Source organism: Nymphalis io, chromosome 8 (assembly GCF_905147045.1).
Source record: "Nymphalis io chromosome 8, ilAglIoxx1.1, whole genome shotgun sequence".
Lineage (NCBI taxonomy): Eukaryota > Metazoa > Arthropoda > Insecta > Lepidoptera > Nymphalidae > Nymphalis > Nymphalis io.
Genome location: NC_065895.1, coordinates 5,246,472 through 5,273,438, shown reverse-complemented (window position 1 = coordinate 5,273,438; position 26,967 = coordinate 5,246,472). Strand labels below are relative to the sequence as shown.

General features: G+C 31.9%; 4 protein-coding genes across 12 annotated transcripts in view; 1 reads left to right on the top strand and 3 right to left on the bottom strand.

The window, feature by feature from the left end:
• Window positions 1–830: 830 nt before the first annotated feature.
• LOC126770287 (uncharacterized) lies at window positions 831–5,492 on the bottom strand. The gene is made up of 6 exons (XM_050489615.1): window positions 5,273–5,492; window positions 4,737–4,928; window positions 4,178–4,386; window positions 2,219–3,595; window positions 1,623–1,807; window positions 831–1,504 (listed from the first exon to the last, which is right to left on the bottom strand). The coding sequence occupies exons 1-6, from the start codon at window positions 5,370–5,372 to the stop codon at window positions 901–903; spliced, it is 2,667 nt and encodes an 888-aa protein (XP_050345572.1). The 5' UTR covers window positions 5,373–5,492; the 3' UTR covers window positions 831–900.
• Window positions 5,493–5,902: 410 nt separating this feature from the next.
• On the top strand, window positions 5,903–6,973 carry LOC126770321 (peptidyl-prolyl cis-trans isomerase H). Its single transcript, XM_050489687.1, has 3 exons — window positions 5,903–6,105; window positions 6,180–6,356; window positions 6,566–6,973. Exons 1-3 carry the CDS (start codon window positions 6,022–6,024, stop codon window positions 6,857–6,859), a joined length of 555 nt encoding a protein of 184 aa, XP_050345644.1. The 5' UTR covers window positions 5,903–6,021; the 3' UTR covers window positions 6,860–6,973.
• Window positions 6,974–7,125: 152 nt separating this feature from the next.
• Window positions 7,126–8,931, bottom strand: LOC126770320 (coenzyme Q-binding protein COQ10 homolog B, mitochondrial). Its single transcript, XM_050489686.1, has 3 exons — window positions 8,635–8,931; window positions 8,418–8,543; window positions 7,126–7,766 (listed from the first exon to the last, which is right to left on the bottom strand). The coding sequence occupies exons 1-3, from the start codon at window positions 8,709–8,711 to the stop codon at window positions 7,301–7,303; spliced, it is 669 nt and encodes a 222-aa protein (XP_050345643.1). The 5' UTR covers window positions 8,712–8,931; the 3' UTR covers window positions 7,126–7,300.
• Window positions 8,932–10,873: 1,942 nt separating this feature from the next.
• Window positions 10,874–26,967, bottom strand: part of LOC126770281 (NAD(+) hydrolase sarm1) — an 88,522-nt gene continuing 72,428 nt past the window's right edge. For 4 of the 9 annotated variants that reach the window (XM_050489594.1, XM_050489597.1, XM_050489601.1 and 1 more), the window contains 10 exons: window positions 22,541–22,693; window positions 17,648–17,805; window positions 16,866–17,310; window positions 15,564–15,809; window positions 13,981–15,302; window positions 13,660–13,895; window positions 13,165–13,454; window positions 12,727–12,893; window positions 12,250–12,441; window positions 10,874–12,165 (listed from right to left, as the gene is read on the bottom strand). In XM_050489594.1, the coding sequence (XP_050345551.1) occupies window positions 12,282–12,441; window positions 12,727–12,893; window positions 13,165–13,454; window positions 13,660–13,895; window positions 13,981–15,302; window positions 15,564–15,809; window positions 16,866–17,310; window positions 17,648–17,805; window positions 22,541–22,693 (3,177 nt within the window). In that variant the 3' untranslated portion in view covers window positions 10,874–12,165; window positions 12,250–12,281. The remainder of the gene's footprint in view (window positions 12,166–12,249; window positions 12,442–12,726; window positions 12,894–13,164; window positions 13,455–13,659; window positions 13,896–13,980; window positions 15,303–15,563; window positions 15,810–16,865; window positions 17,311–17,647; window positions 17,806–22,540; window positions 22,694–26,967) is intronic. The other 5 variants (XM_050489595.1, XM_050489598.1, XM_050489603.1 and 2 more) reach the window with 2 other exon arrangements.

Sequence of the window (26,967 nt, the reverse complement as noted above, 5' to 3'; positions counted from 1 at the left end):
AGTCAGTTAAGTATATATGTGTACTAACTATAGCATCAGTGGTAAATCTAATTGTGGTGGTAACACTGGGCTTTTTTTATTAGGTACATAGAACGGAATCATACAATTTACAAAACCATTATTCAATAAATTAACTACAACTATGATAAATAAGAAAATTGCACGTTAAAAATATATTATATTGGGTATATTAATTATAACTGGGGATTTTTTTTATCGAAAATTGCTTTAATATTTGCTGACTAAAACTTATTATTCTTTTTTACTGTAAATAATTATTGGGGCCCTATGACAGTTAAGATCTTTTAAATGTGCTTCTTTAATCAAAAAATATGTCTTGGTGAGTTTTTAATACTTACGATTAGAAATTTTGACTATGCAATTGTTTTGGAATTATTATCGTTTGTTGGTGGAATGCTAAAGAACTGAAGATTATGACCAGAACTTGTTGGGATATTAATATTTAGGTTTGATAGTTTCACACAATTTTACACAGTTTATATGTATTACATATGTAGTACAATTTTATACAGTTTATACTATATATTATATAAACTATTTATATTTATATATATTCCGCGTTATATCATTGATTTGTTCAATACACTTTGATAAAGCCAGTTAAACTAGAACAAACACGGATGGTGCCCAAATACCGTCGTAACGCTATATAAGGTATTGCAAAAGGTGACATGCTTGGTTTTCATACAATAATTATATTATGATTTATACAAGTCCGATATGCATATACTCCTGCTTTATTAATCTTACATTAATTAATGTTTTTGAACATTACTGTGTTCTAATGTAAAATAAAACCAGACACAAAATTAAATAAAAAATACATTTATTCATCATGGTCATAGTAGTATATTACTAAATTTTATTTATTATAACAATTTAATTTTTTTTAACCTTATTTTCATTAAACTTGTTTGATATACTCGGCTTACTTGACTTTGATCCACCAATTTTTTTTTCATTTAATTGTCCAACCTGCTTCTTCTTTTTCTTATTTTTAAGTTTTTTTGCTGCTGCTATCTCTATTTTGTCAGTTATCTTTGCTTCATTTTTATTGACAGCATCTGCTTCTGGTTTTTTCAAACCTTGTTTCTTCTTCTTTTTGTTTTTATTTTTTCCTGGACTTTGATTCTCTGTAATATCATTAGTTTTGTTAATGACTTCTGTTTTCTTTTGATTCGGTACTATTTTCGATTGCAGTGCAATTGGTGCGGTTTTCACGACTGTATCTTCTTGAACTTTTATTTGAGTGGCATTTACATTGATTTTATTTTTACCGCCTTCCTTTGATTGAACGTTTGTTTGTTTTGAATTTTGAGTACTCTGCTCACTTTGGCCAGCTGAATTTTTCTTATTTTTCTTTTTATTACGTTTTTTCTTGTCATTTTTAGTGTTTGTCTTTTCTTGTGTTTGCTCTACATTTTGTTTCGTCTCTTTCGAATTATCCTTTGTTACTTCTTTATTTTTATTATTTGCTTTTCCTCTGAAAGATAAAATTTTAAAACTATTAACGAATATCTCTTTATATGAATATCATTGCAAAATAATAATTGAATTATTTTTTATTATAAAAAATCTATATAGTAGTAATAAAATCCTACCCATTAACAACTCCTGCAGGTTTACTTTTCTTATTCTGTGGTTCCATTTTATTAGTCTCTGCTGGCCTTTTCGCTGACTTTTTTATTGCTTCTGTTTGTTCATTTGGCGTTGCATCTCCGTTCTGTTGCACTTTATCACCTTCCTTTACTTCCTCTTCATCTTCTTCATTGTTGACAACTTCAGGCTGATAAAAACAAAACCATTCTAAAAATTAAATCAAAAATTCTATGCTACTATTACTGTAGACTCAACGCATACATATAATACGCATACGCATAATAATTTGTGTATTATTTGCTTAGTTTGGAATAAAGGGAAACAATATAACAGTGATATTCAATAATTACATATGTATTACGTAATAGCAGTAAATTCATGAGGGTTGATTATATAGACAATTATTTGAGTTTGTACATTTTATCGTATGTACATTTAATCGTATATCTATGAGTCCTAACTCTTTTGTCACTTTAAACTAAATAAATCTTACTTACCAGTGAAACCAATTTAAGTAAAATAAACTACTTTTTATATGATGCCAACTATGCAATCCATAAAAAATAATTATAAGTTATATTACATTCAGGATACTCACAATGACATTAGAGAACTTCTTTAATTTCGCTACATAAAATCCATCCATATTATGTGTGTGTGGGTAGAATCGTTTGGTTAACTTGAGGGATGGATGGAACCTGTGATGCCTGTACTTCACAAAACCTTCAGTACCAAAGTCAAGACCGGTTGGGACTAATTTTACATTACGTCTTTTTAATGCATAATTTACTACCCATTCATTTTCCTCTGGTAATATAGAACAAGTTGAATATACAATATAGCCACCAGTACTAGATTTTGCATTGCAACAATCTATAGCAGCCAGCAACAACTGTCTCTGCAAATTAAAGCACCTTTGGATATCTTTTTGATCCTTTGTAGTTTTAACACTAGGGTCCTTTGCAATGACACCTGTACCAGTGCAAGGAGCATCAAGTAAAACCCTGTCGAAGCCTTTGATTACATCTGGGAATTGTCGACCATCATAGTTACAGATAACTGCATTAACAACTCCCAATCTGTGGAAGTTGCCAACAACGGCCTTGGTCCTATCCTTGTTAGCATCATTGGCAAAAAGTGAACCTGTATTTTTCATAATAGCAGCAATGTGTGATGCTTTACCACCTGGTGCAGCACACATATCTAAGATTCTCTCATTTTCTTGTGGTGCTAATGCCATAACAGGTAGAAAACTTGATGCTCCTTGTAAAATATAATGACCAGCCAAATACTCAGGGGTAGCACCAATCGGAACTGTTGAACTGTAAATCACAAGCCCAACTTTACTCCACTTTCCCACAGGATCTAAATTAACGCCTCTGTTTATTAGAGCTTGAGCTAAGTCACGTCTTCTGGTCTTAAGACTATTAGTTCTTATTGTTAATGGCCGAGCAACTTCACTCGCTTCGAGAAATTCAACCAGCTCTTGAACTGGGAACATTTGCATTAAAACCTCCATTAAAAATTCATTATAACTGTAGTACACACATAAATCTTTCAATAACAAATCTGTATATTCACAACGAGATTTGCCATCTTGTTTCAATCGATTAAAATCTCCTAAAACTGTGACAACGTCTTTTATCCTCTGATGAATATCTTGCAAACTAGTTGGATTATCTAATTCTTCTTGACTAGGAAATGCAAATACATCCTGTTTAGCAATATTTAGTTGTAGCTCCTCATCAGCTAACTTTTTGTCTAACTTCTGTCTCTTCTTCAATTTAATATTTGCTTTTTCTATAGGCAGCATATCATCATCATCATCATCACCCTCATCATCATCATCTTTCTCACTTGAATCAGAGTCATAAGTCATTTTGTTTGAAACATTTGTGTCATCCTCTTCTTCATTATCTTGATCATTATCTTGCTCATCATCTGTATCTACAAATAGGTCATCAAGCTTGCCAACCTGTAAATTCCAAAATTATAATAAAATCTTAATCAAAAACTATAAATAATCCAGACTATAAAATTATAAATTATTTGTAAAATAAATTTGTGTAAATTTATATTTAATAAATATTTTAGCGTTATTACTGTGTGACGATCAGTGCTAGATATTTATTTTGTATTAATATTACATAAAGTATCAGTAATCAGTAACAGCCTGTTAATGTCCCACTGCTTGGCTACGGCCTCCTCTCCCTTTTGAGGAGAAGGTTTGGAGGTTATTCCACCATGCTGCTCCAATTCGGGTTGATAGAATACACATGTGGCATAATTTCAATGAAATTAGACACATGAAGGTTTCCTCACAGTGTTTTCTTTCATCGTCAGGTACGAGATGAATTATAAACACAAATTAGGCACATGAAAATTCAGTGGTTCTTGCCCGGGTTTGAACCCATGACCATCAGTAATGATTCACGCGTTTTAACCATTACGCCATCTCAGCTATGTACATAAAGTATGATAATAATTAATTAAATATAATATTTCATAATTTAATTCTATATATTTCTTGGATGACTACTTATTTCAGTAATGGTACCTTATATGTTTCTTTGCCTGATTTCTGTTTAACTTTAGGATCATCATCACCATCTTCAAAATCTTGGTCTTGTTCATACTCCTCTTCTGACATTTCTTCATCTTCAGAAACTTCATCCTGTTCCCTCTCACTGTCTGCTTTTGGTTCTTCTACATTTTTCTTATTTTTTGGTTTTAATTTTAACCATTCCTTATTATCATCTGTGAAACCTGTAGAAACAGTTGAACAAATATTTGTTGAGAATAGATTTAGACTCGCCTATTGTAAAATATTACTTAATAATAAAAATTCCTAAATAAATGAATTTTAAACTTAATTTAAATTTTATTTACAATAAAATTAAAATTAATTAATTTACAAATCAGTTTTTGTTTTTTGATTAAATAGACAATTGTCTCGTTTTATAGGTACCTCACAACTCGAGGCTTGTAAGTTAATAGAGAGTCCATAAAAACATTCATCCCATTCTTAATGGACATTAAGTTTCCTTTACTTCTTCTTTACATAATGTAAAGAATAACTTATCATTATGTTTTATTATATAAAAAAATCAATATACCTTGGGCATTTTCCTCTCCTGAAGATTGGTCTGATTCTTTTTCGATTATCTTCTCTTGTTGTTTAGCAACATTTTTCTTAGCTTCTTTTAGAGCCTTCTTTTTTTCTACAATTTCCTTCTTCTTTTTAACTCTACGAGCTGCCCTCTGTTTCTGTCTGTGGCTTAACTTTTTTTCTTCTTTATCATCGTCCACTAAAAAGTCAACGGAAATTTATTTGTTTTCAAAATAAAAGAAGTTTATAATATCATAAATAATACCATAGTAATGTATATATTTTCTTATTTAATATTTTTGGATGTCGAGTTTTAATTGAGATGTTAAGTTTTGAAAAAGAATTACAATTACTATGAAACGTAAAAATGCTTGTTAAATTAATATTTAAAAATTATAATTGCACGTGTTTCACAACTCACTAGTCGTAAGTCTATTTGGATAATGGATATAACTTAAAAACATATTATATATAAATTTAAGGCTTTTTATAGCTACGGGATACAATATACAAGTAAAACTAAGGATAATATTATGTACTTACAGAGTCCTTTTTTAAATACAGGATCAGGTTGTTTTCTAGCCTTTCTTCCGGGTCCCTTCTTTACTTTCTTCGTTTCATCAAATTTAGCTTTACGACCCATTTATATAATAGTTTTGTGTTATTTATATTACCAATTATTCCAATATATTAAAAACTACTTTAAGTATAACCACTATAAACACGTGTGAATCTCGAATCTCAGGAACATTGACAGCTTAGTTTGCTGTTTGATCGTGTTTGACAGTACAGAATTAATGACACTTATGATCACAGAATACTTTTACTCAGAGAGCTGTTTATAATACCTATAACCTCTGTTCTATGTGTAAAATACACGTCAATATTTCGGGTACAGTAACAATAACAAGAAAGATTTTTGATTTTGATAGAGCACAACGTATGTTGAATAATACAATTACCCTACCTCTTAATATCTACTCTCATAAATATAATCATCATAAAATTATGAATACTAATTTTTTGTCATAACTATGATTTTAAAAATGAAACCAATTATATTAAACACGTAAATAATAGGAGTCTAGCGTTTTTACACCATCGTTAACGCTGAGGAGTTTTTTTTGATCTGGTAGCACGGCTGCCAGCATGGTAATGGTAACTCTGGAGTTCTGACTGACTGACTGTTTTGTTTACATCTTATTTCATAGACTTATTTTAGGTTATATTTTTAATTATAGAATTTAAAAGTTGCTAGTGCTTAACTTGAAAATAGTGAATTAAGCCACAAAATGCCTACATGGAACCAAATTCAATCGCAATTGAGAAACCCAAATAACCCTGTTGTATTTTTTGATGTCAACGTCGGAACTACGGTAAAAAATAATAATTAAGTATTTCTGATTGTAGATAGTATCTAGTTTCCACTATAATAATATCCTTATTACAGGAAATAGGCCGAATGATTTTTGAGCTTTTTGCTGATGTAGTGCCAAAAACTAGTGAAAACTTTAGAGAATTTTGTACCGGTGAATACCGACGAGATGGTGTTCCACTGGGATATAAAGGAGCTACGTTTCACCGCGTAATAAAAGATTTTATGATACAAGGGGGAGATTTTGTAAATGTGAGTAAAAGTATTGTTTTTTTTTTCATAATAATGATAACATTTAATACACAATATGAATAACATTGATACAATAATATACTGCACAAGTAAAGGGTCACAGTACTAAATTGTATAAAAAGGATCGGATATTTTTTTAATTTTTATACGTATTTCAAATAATTCCATTTATTTAAAATATTAATGTTATTTTGTAATACATATTTCAGGGCGATGGAACAGGAGTAATGAGTATTTATGGAGGAAGTACTTTTGCTGATGAAAACTTTGCGCTTAAACATGATTCACCAGGACTCTTGTCTATGGCTAACAGTGGCAAAGATACAAATGGTTGCCAATTCTTCATCACATGTGCTAAGTGTAACTTCTTAGATAATAAGCATGTTGTGTTTGGAAGAGTAATAGATGGTTTATTAGTTATGAGAAAAATTGAAAATGTACCCACAGGTCCAAACAATAAACCAAAAATACCAGTAACAATATCTCAGTGTGGACAAATGTGAAAAAATGTGTTAATACAATTAAATACATATATTTAATTATAATTAAGAATAATATTATAAGCCAACTAATAAGATTTTTACTTTCATAAAATAAATTTTTTTTGGGTCATTTAATTAATTTTTTTAATTCAACTTCAAATTATAGTAGTATCCACAAAAAATAAATGTATATACAGTTAATATTTTTAATATTACATTTTAATTCACATCCAAACCCTGAGATTTGTAATGCAAATTACAAAAATATGTCAAATAAAAATACCGTGAACATTTAAATGGTAATTTATTAATAACTAGTAGAAGCTTTGCTTCACCTTATAATCAATTAAATATTTTTTTTACAATTCGTAACATCATACAATAAATAACAGATTATTTCAATCATATTAATAATAACTTTGTAAGTTCGACATTTCACTAGGTAATAATTTAAGTCTGTCGTCAACTTTTTAGTGTATTGCTATTCTGAAGAAGGTTTGTTGGTGGCATTGCAGCTGGGCCATGTCTCTTTCCAACTTCTCTTATAAAAGCACCCTCCATTTGCCTTGCTACTTGGTCAAAAAATAAGTTTGACAAATTCGAATGAAAGGCAGAACGAAATTCAAATGTTATTTGAAAATCAACTACACATGACTTTTGTTCTCTTTTCAATCCTGGACTAAATCTCCACAGTGTCAGCAAATGATGAAATAGTTTTCCATCTTTACATTCAGCTTTGACTAAATATGGTTTTACTAGTGTTACATATGAAGTATAACTCTCGTTGATTGGAGGGAAACCAACAATCAGGTCTGCCTTGAGATGATCAGAAGTTTTTGTCAAAACAATGGATTGTTTACACCAAGGAACAAACTTGTAATAATTCTCCACATCTGAGACAACTTCAAACATTTGTTCCATTGTATACCTAAAATTAATTGAAATTGTTTTCAAACTATTCAACTGTTAAAATATATGTAAAATATATGAGCAATTATGGTAATTATTTAGAATGTTTAAAGACGTCGTTTAATATTTGTGTTCATTATAAACTTTGTCATCTTTAGTTAGTTTATATATTTTGTACAGGATTTATAGCATAATTTCAATAACGAAAGTTTTATTATACTAAATACACACATATATTTTTCAATCTTGTTATGGAAAATACAGGCATACTTTTGTTTTTTTTCTTAAATGAGATCAATGTATTAGATTAACTAACCCAATAGATCAAATAGCACTATTAAAGTAGTACATTGCAGAACTCTACCGGGACTATATTGGAACAATCTTACATCAAATGAAGCATACTAAATTGAAATAATTATTTAAAAAAAAAATTATTATTCTTTTATTCATTTAAATAACAATACAAAATTGAACATAATGATAGCAGCTAAAAAACCACTAAGGTTTATATGTGGTCTATCAATAGTCTACATTACAAACTTATACATTTAAAAACTATCACTATACCACACATCTGAATACATATGTATGCACTTAAAGTAAGCTCAAAAAAAATTATTTTTTGTGTGACTATACACAGAACAGTTAGAATAAAAGTTTGGCTTACCCAACTAACTGTCTCCCACAATATTCTCGTTTTCGACTAGATTTAGGAAAATTGAAAAATGTTCTTTTTTGATATTGCGATGCATGACAATGACAGTCAAGATTATTTACGTAATGACCCTGAAAACTAAAAGAAAGGTTAAAGTTAGGTACACCCAATAAATGTTGTAGTAAACATGTCTAGTAATTATAACAAAATATTTTATTGTCAAATTTACCTATTATTTTTTTTAACGGAAAAATATATCACACGTCCTAGCGAATAATATTTTGAAAAATTCATTTTGATTGACATCGATTTATTTTTTGCTTCAACAATGCAATAATTATTTTATTACACCTAAACATTATCATAAATGGGTCATCTATGCGAACTATCGCATTTTAACATTGTTACAAGTTAAAACGATAAATTCACTTATTAAATGATAAAACATTACTTATTAAGTACATTTGCATTTGCACACAATTCGCAAATCGCAGCTGAGAAATAAACTGTCATCAGTAATTCATCATTGACGTTGACAAGTATTAATATGCAGCCCGCAATCAGCACAGATTGTTACAAAATGTAGTAAATACAACCGCAATATTAAATTTTCTTCAAGTTTTACTCTAGCTTTTTAACCTTATATTCAATTAAAACAATTCTATCACGTACACAAGAGTGCGTACTGATTAATATTAAATTCATTTAATGAAAGTTAAAACCTATTAAATTCTACATATATTATGTATAAATTATAAATACTTGTATTTTGCATTTGGTTAATTTATTTTCCACCTAGTCTTTAGATATTACGTAAAAGGTATTTCAATGCTAAATATTGAACGCAACATTACGACTAAATGTTCTAAATTGTGTTTGAGGCCTCGTTAAACATTTTATTGAATTCCCATGAGTGTGTTTTACCGTACCAAGGTACTTTGTTACAATAGTAATATCCAAAGACTACATAGGTAATCACTTGGTAATGTCAATCACCCGTAAAAATATAGAATTGAGTCAATGACAAGTTGACAGTTAACCCGCTCACAGCTGACAGAACGTGGTAATATATACAAACAAAAACATTCAAGAAAAATAATCATTACATTTAAAATTAAAGACCATAATTTTTATTTATCTGAATTTGCTTCAGTCAAATGGACGAGTTGGAGACTTTTGATAACTATTATGAAACACTGCAGTGCGAAAGAAATGCTACTGAAGAAGAACTAAAAAAAAGTTATCAGCGCTTGGTATTGGTATTCCATCCTGATAAAATAGGTGGTGATTGCAATGGAGAAAACTTTCATCGTATTCAAAATGCTTGGTCAATTTTAAAAGATCCTCAAAAACGTAAACAATATGATGCTATGCTTTCTTGTTATGAAAGCAGTAATTTTTTACTATATAACACAGTGTCGTTGACAGACATGAACTTTGATTCTTCTGAAAGTGCTTATACGTATGTGTGCAGATGTAGTGGAATTTATTATTTGGATGTGAGTGAACTTATATCGCCTAAAGTTATAATAAACTGCAATGAATGTTCATTTTCCATTCTGGTTAATATTCCAGACGAGAGAATATAGGATTATACAATTTTATCATGCAATACAGTGTTATATTCATGCTAGTTTTATACTTGTTGTTTAAGTAAAACTTAAGAATTTCACATTATTATAATGGTAATTTCATATTTATTATTGTAAAATTGACAAATTTTTATAGCTTTTTACCAAAAGTGAAAATAAATTAGTTATTTTGATAAAAACCTAAAACAATCATTATTTACTTTGTGTTTATCCACAAATTTATTTGAATTTGTTTACTTAATATTGTTTTAATTTAATTATCTACAATGATTTACTCATTCTGAGATCCTGCTAGTTACCCCCACAAGTTGGCCTTATTTTATTTATTACTATAGTACTTGCAGTAGTAATTTTAAATTAAATCTAATTTTTTGTAAAAATAAAATTCAAAAGAGCTCGTAAGAATACTCGTAAAAAGTTTGTTTTGTTTTTATAGAAACATTTAAACATAAATTAAGTAATAAATATAAAATATTATTAAACTATAGTTTTTATAGGGATATGATAATGGAAGAAGTGTAAAGATTACTTACTTTATTCTTACTTACTGTCATTTATATTTAGCAAAATAAATGTAATTTTATACAAGTAGTAAAAAAGATGAAACTGTGATTATTTACAAGAAGTAATAAGTTGTAAATGCCATGATGGCCACATGTTTCTTTTTTTTTAAATTCCTTTTTGTATCTCAACAAAGGAATAGATTAACATTACATTTTGTAAGTTGTTTTTAATTTCAATTTCCACTTCAAATGAGCAGATGGGACACCTGCTGTTTTTACCATCACCCATGGACATTTTCAGCAGCAGCGTGATAGAATGTGAGGATAAAATATTTAGGTAATATTAACAAATAAATAAGGTAATCATCAGAAATTGATTAATTCCATTTATTTTATGGTTAGGCTAGAACATAGATATATAATCATGACAAGGTAAATTTATCATAATCATGGTTAACTCATGTGAATGACTAAATTTAAATCTAAAGTAAAATTTTGTACAGCAATTTAATTATAACTTAAAAGGTACAAGACAATTTTGATACAGCGATTTGAGAAAATAAATTATTACACTGAACGTCAATATATAAGAATGAATTTAATTTTTTTATTTATAACATGTAAAAGATCTAAGCTATCACATATGCAAATAGTAATTTCATAAGAACTTTTGTATTTTACAAAAATACTTTAGTGGCAAGAAATTAAAATAGAATACATCGATAAATTCATTTTTTTAAATTCTATAGAGAGTGAAGAGAGAGTGAGTTACATAAATCTTAATTAGCCAAAGTAACTAAAGCAATTTGCCATACTACAATGTACAAACTGTAATTCTCTTCATTACCACCTCATGTGATGTTCTCAAAACATAACAGGGTAGTAATCACTAGTCACATTTCATATGTAATATTACACATGCACTCTTTGAGATTACACAATTCAAGTTACCAATTATTGGTACATTTCATACACAAATTATTTACATTATTGTGCACATTTTTGTACTTTAAAATAAGATTCACATATGTGAAATAAGTCCAATTAAACTGAAGTTTCCATGTATAAACACTTGCACTATTAACATCTGGGATCATAATATTGTCACTACTTGCCGCACTGTGAACAAGCTCATATACATACACAATAAATATGTAATATTTAAATATAATAACGGCGTTTTAACTGAAATGCAATCAATGCCGCATTTAATGATATCTTCCTTTAGATTTAATCAGCATGTGGAAACGCAGCTAAACAGTCTATTGTTACACACTCTTAAATCACTTCCAGTGTTTATTTTTAAAGCCATTTTGCAGTCCTCATTAGCAAAGTCTCACTTTATTCACACATCTGTCCATGAAATTTTTCTTCCTCTTGCTTTGTGTTGTAGCATCTAAGGGTGCGGGTAGAGACATCTGTGTATGTTCATAGGAATCTACAGGGTTTTCGCAGACAGGACAAATGTATTTTCTATTGAGATTTTCATGTAATTCTTTTGTGTCTACAGTATCATTACTTTCAGATAGTCTTTCAGGAACACTGTATAAAGTTTTAACAGGCGAATTTGTTTTGGAGGTGCTGCTACTACTGCTTGTTGATTGATCACAATTTTGTGAGTTTGCCAAAGCTTTTTCTACTGATGACTGCCGGCTTCTTCTCGGTCTGTAAAAGAGCAAACAATTTATTTAAATAATTAATATAACTGTGATTAACTCATTACGTAATCACACTGTTGATAGAACATACCTTACTGGAGGCAGAGTGTGTAACGTTTCTAGTCAATCTGCTTTATCGCTGCCTCTACTTTCGCTAGAGTGCATACGTTGATAGTTAGGCGGACCGCGACCGATGGTAGCCGTGCCGGGCGTCGGCACGTCACCACGACTCCTAAGTGCACCTTCCAACCTATTTGCAAGGTTGGATTTACCGCGAAGAAAACTAAAAGAAAGTTTATACAATTAAAATTTATAAGTGGAATTTTAACGAAGAATTATAATTATATCTTGCTTTATAATTAAATAGTAAAATGTATAATGTATTTTAATGACTTTTAATATTTAATTTAATAATTATTATATTTAAATTGTTAATTTTAGTTGAAATATCTCATAATTATAGTGACTTAACATATATATGTTTAAAGCAAATAAATTGAATTAAATATAATTTGTTAAAAAGGTTACAAACAAACATATTTTGTCACATTTAGAAGTTAAAACGTACCTCTCAAGTTTCTCAACGCAGGCGTCTTGGTAGTCATGTATCCAGCGTACGCCGTTGAAGTGACACACGGCACGCATATCTTCGGGTAGCTCTTCAGGTTCTGGCCATTCAAAGTTGTCGATAATTGGTACAATATTGCACTGTGATTGCAACGCTGCCACTATCTCCTGTAAACAATAATTTGTTGTTGTTTTAATGTTCTTTTTTATACCTGAAGATTTATTTACAAGCTTCAACTTCTTATGTATGTATTTGTAGGTCAAAACATTTGCACAAAATGTCGGCTACACTGAAGTATTGTATAGATATAAATACATAATTTTTTGGTTTTATATTTATGTCATATAAAAGTTTTAAATAGTTCTTTTAATATAATTATGATGATTTATCTAAATATCATAGTTAAAGAAATTAATATAATATATTAGGATATCTTACCCGATGAACCCAGTCTTTTTGTTCTGTGTCATGCTTGCATCTTTCAAGGGCGTTTGGTGTAAGGACCAATAAAAAGTGCTTTGCTTGCCGTATGCTTCGGAGTAGGTTATTGTCGAATTTGCCCGCTTCTAACCTTTCCACATCGATGAACACAGTAAAACCTCGCACTTGCAGATGCACTTTCAACAAACTCGCTAATTGTGAACCGTTTGACCGACGATAGCTTACAAACACGTCCAATTTCTTTTCCATATTCTCTTCGCCTTTACTGAGCAAATTGTTTTCGTAGGCTGCGAACGAAACATTGTATTTGTTTAGATTGCATTTCATCTTGTGTATCGTAACGTTTTTATTTTAAGGTACATAATTTATGAGTCAGTGTCGTGTGTCAGTATTTTATAGGGGAACTATTATGTGAGTCAACATAAACAAAATAAAAGACGCCAGCTTTATATTCTTAGGGAATGTATCGCAATGATTTATGGTTGAACTCACCTCGTATTGCGTTCAGGATTCGGAGTCGGTGTATGCTATTAACTATCCGACATTCAACTTCTAGTTGTTCATCACTTAACCCTCGAATCGATTCCTTATCCACACCAGCATTCAGCATGGAATATGTATATATTGTGTATTCGGGCCCAATGCCTTGTAGGAATTCGTTTAGACTGCCAGTGTCACGTGAACTATAGTCTGCCATTTTCTTTAACTGTTGAAGTTCTCTGGTGAATCTGAAATTATAAATACGGGAATTTTAGTAAGAAAAAGTTTCTATAACTAAATGAACTATTTAGGACATACTCGTGTATTTTGTACCTTTTACGTTTGATTCCATTATGTAATCCAATGTCTTCTTTGAGATTATCTTCTGTTATTTGCAACAATAAGTCTCCGTCCACTCGACTTTCGTAAAAGTTATTGGCGTATTCGGAAAAACCTATTTGCTTCACCCATTCTCGTACATCTTCTATTGACCAAAGAGGAACTTGTTGCGACAGTTTGTGAGGTACTTCCTCTCCTATGAGTCTTAATGCTTGAGCGGCGTATTTCGATGCCACCGCATTAGGACAGCTGGCGACTTTTTTCAATGACTCTATAGCTCCGATTTCCCTAAAGATTTCTGTGTTACCTTGTTGTTTCTTTATTCCAGCTTCCATACAAAAGTGGAATGCGGCGAGGTTCCTAGCTTCTTCTCTTTTTGAACTTAATACGGGAACTAACCTTTGCAACCAGTTTTTGCTCTGACCATGAGCATGTGCCAAATTAGAGCGAGCAAACTCGGATGGATTGTGTGTTGTAACGAATGGTTCTACTAGATCGAGAGTACCAGATTTTAGGACGGCGGCTTCTATTTCCTTGTTCGCTACTAAAACAGCGATAGCTAAACAAGCATAGTATTTAATATTATCATCATTGTGAAAAGCAAGAGGGAACAGCCACATCGGTACTGATCTTTTTATCATTGCTTCTTGATTTTCTGCACCACCATATAGCGAAAGATTAGCAAGCGCCGTGGCGCAGTGTCGAAGAGTTTCAATGTCATTTTTCCTGCATTCGAATAAAACTGCGTCTAAGCCACCTAGCTTAATAACGTCGCTACATGTGCCTTCGCTGTGTTTGAACAAGTGTTCCAAAATTCCAGTACCTATTCTTGAGTGATCTACGGAGTTTGCGTGTTTTGTACATACACAAGCGACATTCACGACTTTTTCAAGTCCGTTTTCTACAACGTGAGCTCTGTTTTCCGTAGTAAGGCATTGCTCGAGAAGTTTTGCTGAACAAAATTGTAAATCAGGATTACTTGATTCTAAGCAGTTGGCCATCAATATATCCAGGCCACCAGAAGTTCGCAATGTGTTGCATAATGAGTAACCCAATTCGTGTCCGTATGTCGGCACTGCCCATGCTCTCCTCAGCATTTCATTTAGTTTGTTAAAGTGTGTGCATGCGTTTTTTAAATCTATTTGATTATTTTTTACAGCAGTTATAAATGCGTTCACACGGTGAGAATATTTTTGTATTGCTGTTTCGACATCTTTTTGGTTCGAACTAGCATCTAATTTATCTAAATCTTCAAATGTTAAGTTTGATAAGTCCTCATCACCGGGCTTAACGGTTCCATTCAACAATTGACTCATCTGAAACACGTATATTATAGTTTTATTAAGTGTTTTGGTGAATTAACACCTACGTCATAGCGAATAATAGTTAACGCACACTCGCAAGTTCGATTTTTTTCTAATATTTAGTGAATATTGGTATTCTAGAATAGTAATATTTGATTTAAATGCTCAAAATTGCTGAATTTTCTCTGTAAAATATATATGTATAGGACAATTACGTTTATAATTTATTACATAAGTAAAACTAAGTTAAAAGGAATAGAAAATACTATATACCTGTGAGGATAAAAGAGTTGATTTTGTAGTTAAATTTTTGCTCGATATGGTCATATTTGAATGTGCAACACTTGAGTGTTCCTTATGACTAAATATGCCGCTTGATGTGACAGTTTGTCGTGCTTGCGATGAAGCCATTGCCTTCTTCTCTGCACTGAATGCCTCCGTTTGTAGCCGCGAACTTGTTGCAGACATGTTATTCGCTTCCTGAGCTGTTACTTCTCCAGCTTGTAACGATCGCTTTTCCTAAAATCACATACACGCATTTAATCATTTCTGTTTTATAAAATAACAACAGCGCTAAAAGTAAACTATTAAACTCTGGAATGTTCTTATGTATGTAACTATGCTTATCACTAAATCACTTTTGTTTTGGCACCTTTACACTGATACGTTAAACAAATATTTGATATTTACTGGAATTATAATGCGCAAGTTCGGCTTTAGGCGTCTTTTTGAAGACATTGTTTTAAAATTTATAAATTAAATTCTGAATTCAGACGCAGTCGGTATTCGCTCGTCTCAAGATGAAAACTACTTTTAAATTCAAAAGTACTGCGCGTCATGGCTCGGATTGTGTGGTGATTCGTTTCTATTGGATATAGGCCAATCGCACGGCACTCGTGGGCATCCGATGATAATTTTAAAGTTTGTGTACCGACGTCACGTTTTAGAAGGTCGATGAGTATAATATTCCGGGGAAACGGACTCTCACCGAAGGATAAAACGGCTTCGGGGGAAAGCGTGCAAGGACGCCTCTCTGCACCGGCCACGGGGCCGAACCCCCTCCAGTAGACATTCCGCTTCTAAATTTAAATGAGTCTATTCGTGTACCGAAACGCGCATGCGCAATAATTGACTTCCGCGTATGCTCGCACGCACGACGGTCAAACTCTAACTGAGACAAGCATGGTGCGGTAAACGCCGCGATAAGCGCTCGCAGATAAATGAGCTCACCGCCCTCGGCGAACCTCCTCGCCGCAGCATCCTAGCTGTCCATGCCACTATTCGTGCGGCCATGGTATACTTGACATTGAACAAAATCGATTACAAAAGCTTTATTATAACATTTTCATTTTTGTGTGTTTTCGAGGCAAGGAGCCGAAATTGACTGAGCATGTTGGCGGCGCGGTAAGGAGACGTCACTTTATAGTATCGATCGGACGCCGCTAAGCGAGGTCGCGTCCTTCGGACGCGCCTCGATGGCGGCTACTGGAAAGCCGGTATACACATTGTAAACGTATATTATTTCGTGTAAAAGAAAGGGTATTGAAAAATAGAGTTCTATAGAAAAAAAATTACTTGATGATATGCAGCATTTTGTTCCGCAGTTAACCCCTCAGCTTGTAAAAGTCTATGTGAAGCTCCAGCAGCACTGCGTTCCGCGTATTGCATATCCCCGTGTTGTAGCCGGCGCATCCTTGTGCTGTTAGCTTCTGATTTTGATGCACTGTATCCGTCCGTTACAACTCGTGTAGAGCTCGCCGAAGTCATTCGGGCTGCACTGTATTTTAACTCATTCGCGGCATTAGTTCCTACGGATGTAGCGTTGCTAGCTAATAGACATTGTTTGTCAGGTGGCGGCGTGTCTGATTCTGGAAAGGTAACTAAAGGGCCATCTCCTGCCAAATCATTCATGTCACTAATATCGCCAATATCTCCCATATCACTGAGATCTCGTATGTCAGAAATATGTCGTTCCTTTATGTCATCTTGATCTACAATGTTCTCCATCGAGCTTCTCAATCTGTGATTAGGAAAAATCGGGTTTAATCAAAACGAACCACTGAAAACTAATACAATTACTTTCAAATTGCGACGCTTTAAAATTTAATTAATTTCTATAAGAAAGCGACTGTTCGAATAATCCGATAATTCAAATTGATCCCGCGAAACCGTACGTTGCTATTGTTTGTCGGCATTAAACTACATACAAACGTGGAGCGGGGAAAACAGCGGGGAGACTTGGCTTTGGGCCAAGGCCGCTCAGGTGGGCTAGAAACGGTGTTATCTTTAATAACTATAGACAGAACAATTAAAAACCTTATTACATAAAGGGAAACACTAAAGCCAGTTCTAATTACCTTTGTCCGAAATTTAAAGCCGAATTGCTGAGTGTTTTCATTTCAGAAATCGAACTTTTTAGTTCTGTGAGGTCTGACTTCATGGAACTAGCACGCTGTGACGAGCTCTGCACCCGCTGGCTCGTGACCGCGCTGCTTGACGTTGTGCTAGACACCATCTGAAATAAATAATTCAATTTTGACATTGCAAAATCCTAAGTTTACAATTCATTTTATAAAATCTCGTTTGAAACTGACGAAAAAAATTTAATTAAAATACCTTTTTTATATATTTTTATAAAATCGTAAACGTGTTCAATTTATATGGGTTATTTGCACACAATTTCACAAAAAACGGAAACACAGACTGATAATTCACTTCGTACACAGTCGTTATCTAGACAGGGACTGTTGAGTTCAGTGCCAATGCTACAGAAGTTCGTGCGGGCGTCACGCGTTTTGGCGCACTTGCGAGCAAGTTATATAGTCAGTACTATGTCAGAACAAAAATAGACATGTCCAAAAATAAAAATTCTATTTTTGAATTTTCATTTCAAAATCTGTCAATTGTCAATACTAATGTAATACATATGATTCATCTCTTAAGCTACCTCATCAACATTAATAATTTTAAAATCGTGCGATATTTTTTAAATAATAAGTTTTAAAAATGAACTATAGTAATTATACGCGTAAACTAAGTAAACGTTATTAATATCGTGACAAAATTAAGTAATAATTATTATAATTATGAAATTGCAGAGGGGGGGGGGCGGGGTTGTGGTGATTGGGAAGAAACACAATGATTCACCACATGTGGGTGGGATGCATTGAAAGGCCTTGAACCTCGTGGCCAACGAATACGCAGAGGTGGTTGTTGCCGATTTGTCTAATATACCGGTTTTACATATTACTATTTTTTTAGTCGACGCGACGTATGACGTTTAGTCTAACGAAAATTACTTCATGACTTTTAACATAATTTGACAAAAACATTTTTTTACATTTTATCTTATTTCAGTTCAACAACTTTCTTTGAAAGACATAACGAAGTTTTGTGAACTATAAGAAAAGAGTTAAATATTGTTATTGTTGAAATATATACTTGTATATTAATTTGGATATTCTTTACAAACTTAAGTATATAAGAACAAGTTGTGTGTACATTTGCTTATTGTTATTATCGTTATATGTTTTTTGTTTTACTTTGTATTATTTGCATCGTATTATGTTCAACTAAGGTTAAAAAAACAAAAATGGACGTTGATCAAGAACAAAGATAATAAATAGTAAGATGGAATCGTGTACATATTACTTAAACACTAAAAAATAATGACAGGATTTCTTGTAAGGCTTGAAGATTACGATTATTATTATTGTTTCAGTATAATTATAATAATCTATATGATGGTAATTAATTATTGCATTGCATTCTTAATTGTAAAGCGAGACTATGTACATATTTATTGCCTAGATTTATACGAAGCTTCACTACCGTAACATATCTTAATATAAAAAAAAATTCTTTGCGTTTGATGTGAATGAAAGCCAACAAAAACACGCGCGTTTATAATATTATTAGTAAGGATGAATCACTCAACTTTTTTCCGTTACACAACCAACATCTGAATTAAGCTGCAATGAGTGGCTTCAATTCTGATTTGTGGTTTCTCAATCGGTATGGGTTTTGTAAGTTCTATAGTGCTGTAGTTTTTGTTCATGCATCACCGTATTTTGGCATATATATGTTATTTGTTTCAATCGTCTGATATATTCAGGCCTGTTCTTATGCTGCCTACCGAAAATCAGCACCAAGTTTCCGGACGACCCAATACTTAAAAAATAACATGGACCGTTAACTCTACCAAGACTTTTCTATTCCAGTACATGATTAGTTTACTGGGTATCTCTACATCTGGATTCTTCCAGACAGCAACTGTTCAGTTCGAACTAGGAATAAGTCAGATTTAATTAGATTAGTGTATAAAGTAGGGTTGGCAACATAAAATTAATTGATATACAAATAAAATTAACATTTTCCTTTCAACATTATTAATTTCCATTTTATTGACTAAATAATATATCAGGCATGCTGTAAAAGGTCATTTTTTTAAAACAACTTTTATATCTTATTCGTTTCATCGAGATAATGCGAATCCCATTCTTTATTCAACTGGTAACTTTTCAGTCGGTTCTTCGTAATTAAATTATTTTGAATGATATTTATTAAGGGTATGTATAATATTTAACAATACATCTTGAGTCCTACGTTACGCCATGTCGCGAGGTTTTTCTCGTTTTGTGGCTCGCTGCCAACAAAGATACTGCGGGCACACGCACACGAAGCAATAATTACTAGTAGATTTATTGTAAACAAAGTTCGGGTTCGGTATAAATATATCGGTTCTCCAGTAATTAAGAAAACGGACACTATTTTATTTTGACTTGGAAACTATTATTTTACTAATATTATAAATGCAATCGTTTGTACGTTGTTATTCAATCTCGTGATGATTACACGATTCTAATAAAATTTGGTATAAAAGTCGATTGTCGTGGAATGTGATTTATTTTTTAATTAACGTAAAGTGATTAGCGAGACAAATGATTATTATCAGCTGGTATTCTGAAAATACTATGCAAAATCATTTGAAATGTACCTAATGGCTGCTGATAATTATTGATTTATTACTTCTTGCAACAATTGAATTTTACGCTAATTTTAAAACAAAGACATGTTAAAATCTTTATGATTATGATGGATACCGTTGACCTTGACGACGATAATTCCAAGTAGTTCTTACAATAGGTATACGCATCCCATGTTGTTACTCGGTGGCGCATTTGTTTTTTTTTTTATTTATTTTACTCGTAACTCACGCTCGTCGAATTCAAAATAAACTTACAATTTTATGAACCGACCGAGGCCATAGCCGAAATAACCCGAGTTCTATATTTAAACTTAATCTAGCAGGCATTTCTATAACATATAAAAGACCCTAAAGCATGAATTAGTAATGTATGTTATGTTATCTGTGTACGTTGAATTATAAGGTTTAATTGATTACCGTAACGTAACTTTAGGTCAAACAGTGTCAGCTATTATTTTGTTATTAGTTTTTTTTTTTAAATTAGGCCTCAATGTTGCTATTGCTCAAAGTATCGAGTTTGCCTTGATCTTTCCAACCTTAAATCATTTACATTGGATAAACAGGCTTAACGTAAGATTTTACGCTTGTCAAAACTAATCAAAATAAACACTATTAATAATATTCTGATTGTTACCGTGTTATCGATATGTTAACGGTTCCGAGATATTTAACTTTTACTAAATGAACAAGTTTAAACACGTGTACATTAATATTAGTTTCTAGCCGCGGCTTCGCCCTCGTGTTTGAAGGGCAGGTGATAGCTACCCGTTGTCCTTTCCTGTTGTCAGGGGGACAACGTATGCGCACAATTTGTGATGATCGGTTAATAAGTTAAAATGTGAATGCGTAACGAACAAACAGACAAACAAACGAATTTTCGTATTTATAATATTAGTTAGGATAGTTTTTGAATTATTGAAAGCGCTACAATGTCAAGTATTTAATATGGTGACAAATATCTTACGCTATAATTAATAATAAAAATTCAATCAAATAACCTATACTAACATTATGAATGAAAAATTAAGTCTGTATGTTACGCTTTCACGGCTAAGCCACTGAACCGATTTTAATGATATTTGGTATGACGCAAGTTCGAACTCTAAAGACAAATGATACTTTTTTATACCTAACACCAGTCCAACACGCAGGCGAAACTGTGGACGAAAACTTGTAACAAATAAGGCAATATTCAAACTAGTCACTTAATCAACGAGGCAGTCAATCAAGTCAAAATTTACATAATAATATAGGTACGTATACATAACAAATTCATAAATTTGAATATTATAATGATTTTACTAAATAGCTAAGTTCGTTCACGAGTAATTATAAGTCATTTTAGTTGTTAATGAATGGAAATGATAGAGATTGTTACACTAACGCAAAAAAAAAAGCAAGTTGAACGTATTTACATTTTTGTGTAGTAAATACTATAGACATAATATATATCTATAGTTGTATTTTCTTTTTTTTATTTAAAGTTGTTTTTAGGTGTGTTCAGTTTACCATTAAAGACAATGAATGAAGGAGATGATATTTTTAAAATTCCATTTCATAGAATTGAAGGCATTAACGTATTTTCTCGAATCCGTATGTCATGAAAAGTGTGCCCATTTCGTTTAAGTATTACTTTCACGCATTTCCTATTCGTGTAGTGCTATATTCCTATTAATACGAAATACGATTTTCTGTAGAATAAACTCTGTAGTTACTTTATATAAATTCATAAAATTATATATAAATATCAATTATACATTATACAATTTTATTCTATCCTGTATGATGAAACGATATATGATCAAACGACGACGACGAACCGGTTGGCGTGGTTGGTAGATAATTGCCTTTCACGCCGAAGGTTGTGGGTTCGATTCCCACCCAGGACAGACATTTGTGTGCGTGAACATGTCTGTTTGTCCTAAGTCTGTGTGTAATTATCTATATAAGTATGTATTTACAAAAAAAAGTAGTATATGTAGTATATCAGTTGTCTGATTTCCATAGCACAAGCTTTGTATAAGCTTAATTTGATTGAATTTTTTTCATTGAATCAGATGGCCGTGTGTGAAAAATTATTATTATTATGATCAACGGATACTATCGTTCGTTTATATCCCAAACCTTAATGACATCTAAAGCTATCCTGAGTCCTGACATCTCAATTTATAGTCATATAATTTAAATTTAGCAAAATAACCTGGTGCATAAACCGAACCTTGTAACGAATAAAAAATAATCATTCTATTAAAATGACAATTACTTGTTGTTTTAAAGAGCTTGTGACCTGTGTGTTGAGAGTCTGGTTCTGGCGGGCGAGACTGCTCTTCTTCAGGTTCTCCATTACAGAGGCCAGGTCCTTGGCGCTGCCGTTGGACTTTAAGCTGTTGCTGCCATCCAAGGTGAATTCTGGTATCTGGAAGAGAAATATATTCATAAATAAATTGTCGGTCAGTAGGTACAGTTTCATATTCATTGAATTTTACATTCGTAACTATTATCTTAAAGTAAAATTTCATTTAATTTAGTGATAGGCTAACCCTAAATCATTAAGGTTACATACCTTTTATTACAATGAAATTTATTACAATTTAATAGTACATCGATCACTATTATCTGCTTTGCAGTAATTGTATTGGCTTGATTAAAACCCGTTATCTAATTAAGTAAAAATGTTTAATATTATTTTATACGCGATAATGATATAATATTTATTGACTGATAAAGCTATATATAAAAAGATTTTATGTGAGTAATATCTCAGTTTTTATTAACCAATTATTAACAATATAACCGACAACGTTGTTTTATAAAACATTGTAAAATTTTGCAATCTGTTATCATAAATGTAGATTAAACTAGTATACAATAGATGTAACCTTCGCTTCTACCTATATAACACGTTTATTGCTTTCTGGGAATCTGTTTAGAATTCAGCGCAAGGACAATCAGCAGCACTTAGCCGGACCGTTGATAGGGTCAAAGGAACCATTGGTATAATGTATAATCTATGCATGAGTCATTGGAGTCTCCAATGATTGTCTATAACAAACACGGCTCATGTGTTTGAGTGTAGAACACTAGGAAACGCGCATTGAATACTGATCGGTCCGCCTACAAAAGTCAACACTCTACACCGAGACTTCAAAACGCCAACGCAATCAAAATACGCCAGTCAACAGTCACTAAACAATGGCCCTTAATCATTGGCATAACAAAAGACAGTAATGCGTAAACGTTTAGATCTGATCGTTTCAACGTAATCGTAATCAATCAAACTGATCGAACTTACAAAACAGACTTCAAATATATTTGAAACGACGTAATTCTATTATCGATTTTATAATCGTAACGATAATGTAATAATGCTTTAATTGGTTTATGACAACATCACTGATTACATGTACGGAGAATCCGTTGAAGATGCGCGTGACGCGGCCTGACGTGTCTGGCTGATGTCATAGCTCGCGGAGCGCCGCCGGCGTCACCACCATACGAAACTATTAATATGTATAATAAAAATGTAACCGAGTCATGTACATTAAGTGTTTATTGGAATGATTAATCGTTATGGATATTATTTTACGCGAACGTTAAAACTATCGTCCGTCTGTGCATACAAAAAGTTGACACAACGGCACTATATTTATTAGAATAATGATTTATGGTGTAACATACATAACACAACCTTGTTTATAAAATACCTACTATTCATCGCTGGGAATAGGGCACTCAAAATGAGAGCACAAAATATTTTAAAGACTACACAAGCAATACAGCTTATATATGTATTCGCACCTATTCCTGTCCTTCAATATTAATTCTCATGCGGTAAAATCCTTGTTCGGTATGGAGATAATCAAATCATAGACTCTATGACGGTAATACATCGCGTATAATTTGCATAACAATATTTATATTCAAATTATGAACTATCCGTTATCAAATGTTTAGTTTTTAGTGTGACTATTTTGTCAACGATTTATATCATTACAAGATTCGGTGCGAATCGGTTATCAAGTATACAAGATTTCATAATGATTCCATTGATAACTTCGCTGATGCTCTAAGTCAAGGATGAGTAATACTTGTTAGAGCAAAAAAATATGAGATCTCCGTCAAAACAGGTCAATTGTGGTGATCGTGAATCATATTTCTTCGTAATGTCGTCACAATTCCAGATACGAAGCATAGGTTACGTTAGGGCACGTCACCAGCGTCATATTGCTGTGTATCATATGTTGTAATATAATTGTCATTTTTCAATTGCTTTTGTTAAACGAAGTATGTTATAATTTTGACGCATATGTCTGTATTTTCGTTTGTCTGTCAGTGTTATCGTAATACCAAACGTGTAGAGCACATTTGTAGTCGTTGAAATGATTCTGTAGTTTACTTTTACAAATATACTATTTAAAAACGTGACTATATTAATATAATCTTCTAAGCATTATAAAGATACAAAGCGGTTAATGTAAAAATAAATCCGGTAATTATTTATTTCTTAATCTTTTACATATATAACATTGAAAATTTAAAATTGAATGATTTATGTGTATAATATTTGTACAAGTTCATTTGTAGCTAAGGATTGTGTTAAACGATATTGCTGAAAAAAAGTAGTAGGTACTTCCAGATGTTATATAAACCATTATAAAGTGTTATATTGAATGTATGTACAGAGACTATATACAGATTTGGTATATTTAAAACTATTATTTATGGTAACCTTATGGTAGGTGACCAATGTGCGAAATCGGGCTAATCCTATGTGGGCGAACCTTACCTAGTAATATAACGTAAAAATAAATAGTAAATTTTTAACATCAACATAAATTTTGGTATAAAACGAATCAAGTGAATAAAACAAGATTTACGTTAAAGTTTACAGGATCAAATCCAGGTTATGGTTAAATATTAGGTATGAAATAGTCCTCAGTGAGTGTCTGGGTGAATAGGCCTTTGCATAGCGGTGGACCATTTACGAGTTGTTTTTAAATTTACAGGTAAACACCAAGTTGAAAATTAAGCGTTCTATATTTCTGTAATTCGTTGCTAATTGAAATCATACGTCAAATTATATTTCAGTCATATCATATAAAAAACCGATTATTACTTAAATATAACAAAAGGAGTATAATTTTATTGATAGCAATGTGATATTTATATAAGATTTAAGTAAAACTTTTTTAGTTGTCACAAATAACACGCTATTTAAAACATTTTGTACAATGTACAGTACACAAGAAGTGATCTATATTTCTAAATTATTAAGTCGTTCAATTTGAATAAATCATTTCGTGAAGTTATACATTATATAAGGATGAAATAAACACATTTCGAGTTTCGTCATATTCAGTACGATTAAGATGTTAAACAACCATTAAATTAAGCATTTAAGAAGTGATACATCGATATCATAACGCTGGACCCTCCCTATCATTTATCGTGATAAAGTATTGTACATAAATATATGAACATACTTGTCAATTTTTATATATCAAAATATATTTCGAAAGCACGATGAACTTTGACGGCGAGTCTCTGCATTTAAACATTTGCATTTCTTAAAGTGTGTGGTATTTAAGCCTTGCCAGTGTTCTTTCAAGCATGGGATTCGGATTTCTTTCTCTACTAATGCTGTCTGAAAGGGATTATTGTTTTAGCAATAACATATTCATGTTTTTAATCTTCTTTTATCTTTTGGTGTACTATGAAGTACATTTTGTAATTTTATAAAGTATCTAAAATGATTTCAATTATATTTTAATGATGCGAGATTTATACATAGTTTTTATGTTAGTTATTGCCATGATAGCAAGTACAGTTAATTGCTACAGTTATAAAAGTTAAATAAAGGTTTGAGCAGTCGAACGTTTATGTAGCTTTGGTATATTGAGCCGATACGGTCCAGTAGATCCACGTGGATGCAAAGGTCAGGAGTCCGAGCATTGAGATTCATGTGCTTTATTTGTGTTTATTCATTTCATGATCGTCTATGGAGGGATCGTAAGGACAGCTATATATTTTGGACTGTATCCAACGACTTATATAACTACTTCCCCGTAAAGGAACAGCGAGTTGCAACCCTACTCCCTCAGAGTAGCGGAGGCATTTGCCGTAGGCGTAGTAGCAGGACTAGTAACGTAACTTATATGTATACGTTACTTAATTGTAATTTGAAATACTTTTATTTTTAAATTTTCAGGAAGTTTTCTCTTTTTGAAAAAAGTAAATAATGATTTTTTTTTAATCAACTTTCATGATACATTCACAAAGGTATTTAATCTATAATCAATACTTTCATTTATTCCGAACTGAAGATATCTTTAAAAAAAAAATGTTTTATTAAGAATCAAACGCGATAATCCAAATACCAAATATTGATGATGATGAATTGTATTATTTGTAATAAAGGAAGTACTTCAGAACGAAAGTGCTTGCATCGGAAAATATTTTATTATCAATATGCCAACAACTGTATTTATCGTAAATAATAGTAGATAACGAAATTCCAACGCAAGTGCATTCAGTAGAAATTTTACCGTTCACGGTTAAGACTAAAAAGAATTCCGATGTTGGCAATCAGAACATAAATGAAATGTAGAAAACGACCTTAAAGACAAATAAGACGATGCCTATTCTCCTCATGCAGAGAGTGCTTATTTCTTGGCAGAGCTTTCACAGCTG

Coding starts and splice junctions, on each gene's coding strand:
- LOC126770320 (XM_050489686.1), bottom strand. CDS start 8,711: ATGTCAATCAAAATGAATTTTTCAAAATATTATTCGCTAGGACGTGTG. Junction 8,544..8,634: donor TCCGTTAAAAAAAATAATAG/GTAAATTTGACA, acceptor CCTTTCTTTTAG/TTTTCAGGGTCATTACGTAA. Junction 7,767..8,417: donor TGTGGGAGACAGTTAGTTGG/GTAAGCCAAACT, acceptor AATTAATTTTAG/GTATACAATGGAACAAATGT.
- LOC126770321 (XM_050489687.1), top strand. CDS start 6,022: ATGCCTACATGGAACCAAATTCAATCGCAATTGAGAAACCCAAATAAC. Junction 6,106..6,179: donor ATGTCAACGTCGGAACTACG/GTAAAAAATAAT, acceptor TCCTTATTACAG/GAAATAGGCCGAATGATTTT. Junction 6,357..6,565: donor AAGGGGGAGATTTTGTAAAT/GTGAGTAAAAGT, acceptor TACATATTTCAG/GGCGATGGAACAGGAGTAAT.
- LOC126770287 (XM_050489615.1), bottom strand. CDS start 5,372: ATGGGTCGTAAAGCTAAATTTGATGAAACGAAGAAAGTAAAGAAGGGA. Junction 1,808..2,218: donor AGAAGTTCTCTAATGTCATT/GTGAGTATCCTG, acceptor TGTTTTTATCAG/CCTGAAGTTGTCAACAATGA. Junction 1,505..1,622: donor CCTGCAGGAGTTGTTAATGG/GTAGGATTTTAT, acceptor TTTATCTTTCAG/AGGAAAAGCAAATAATAAAA.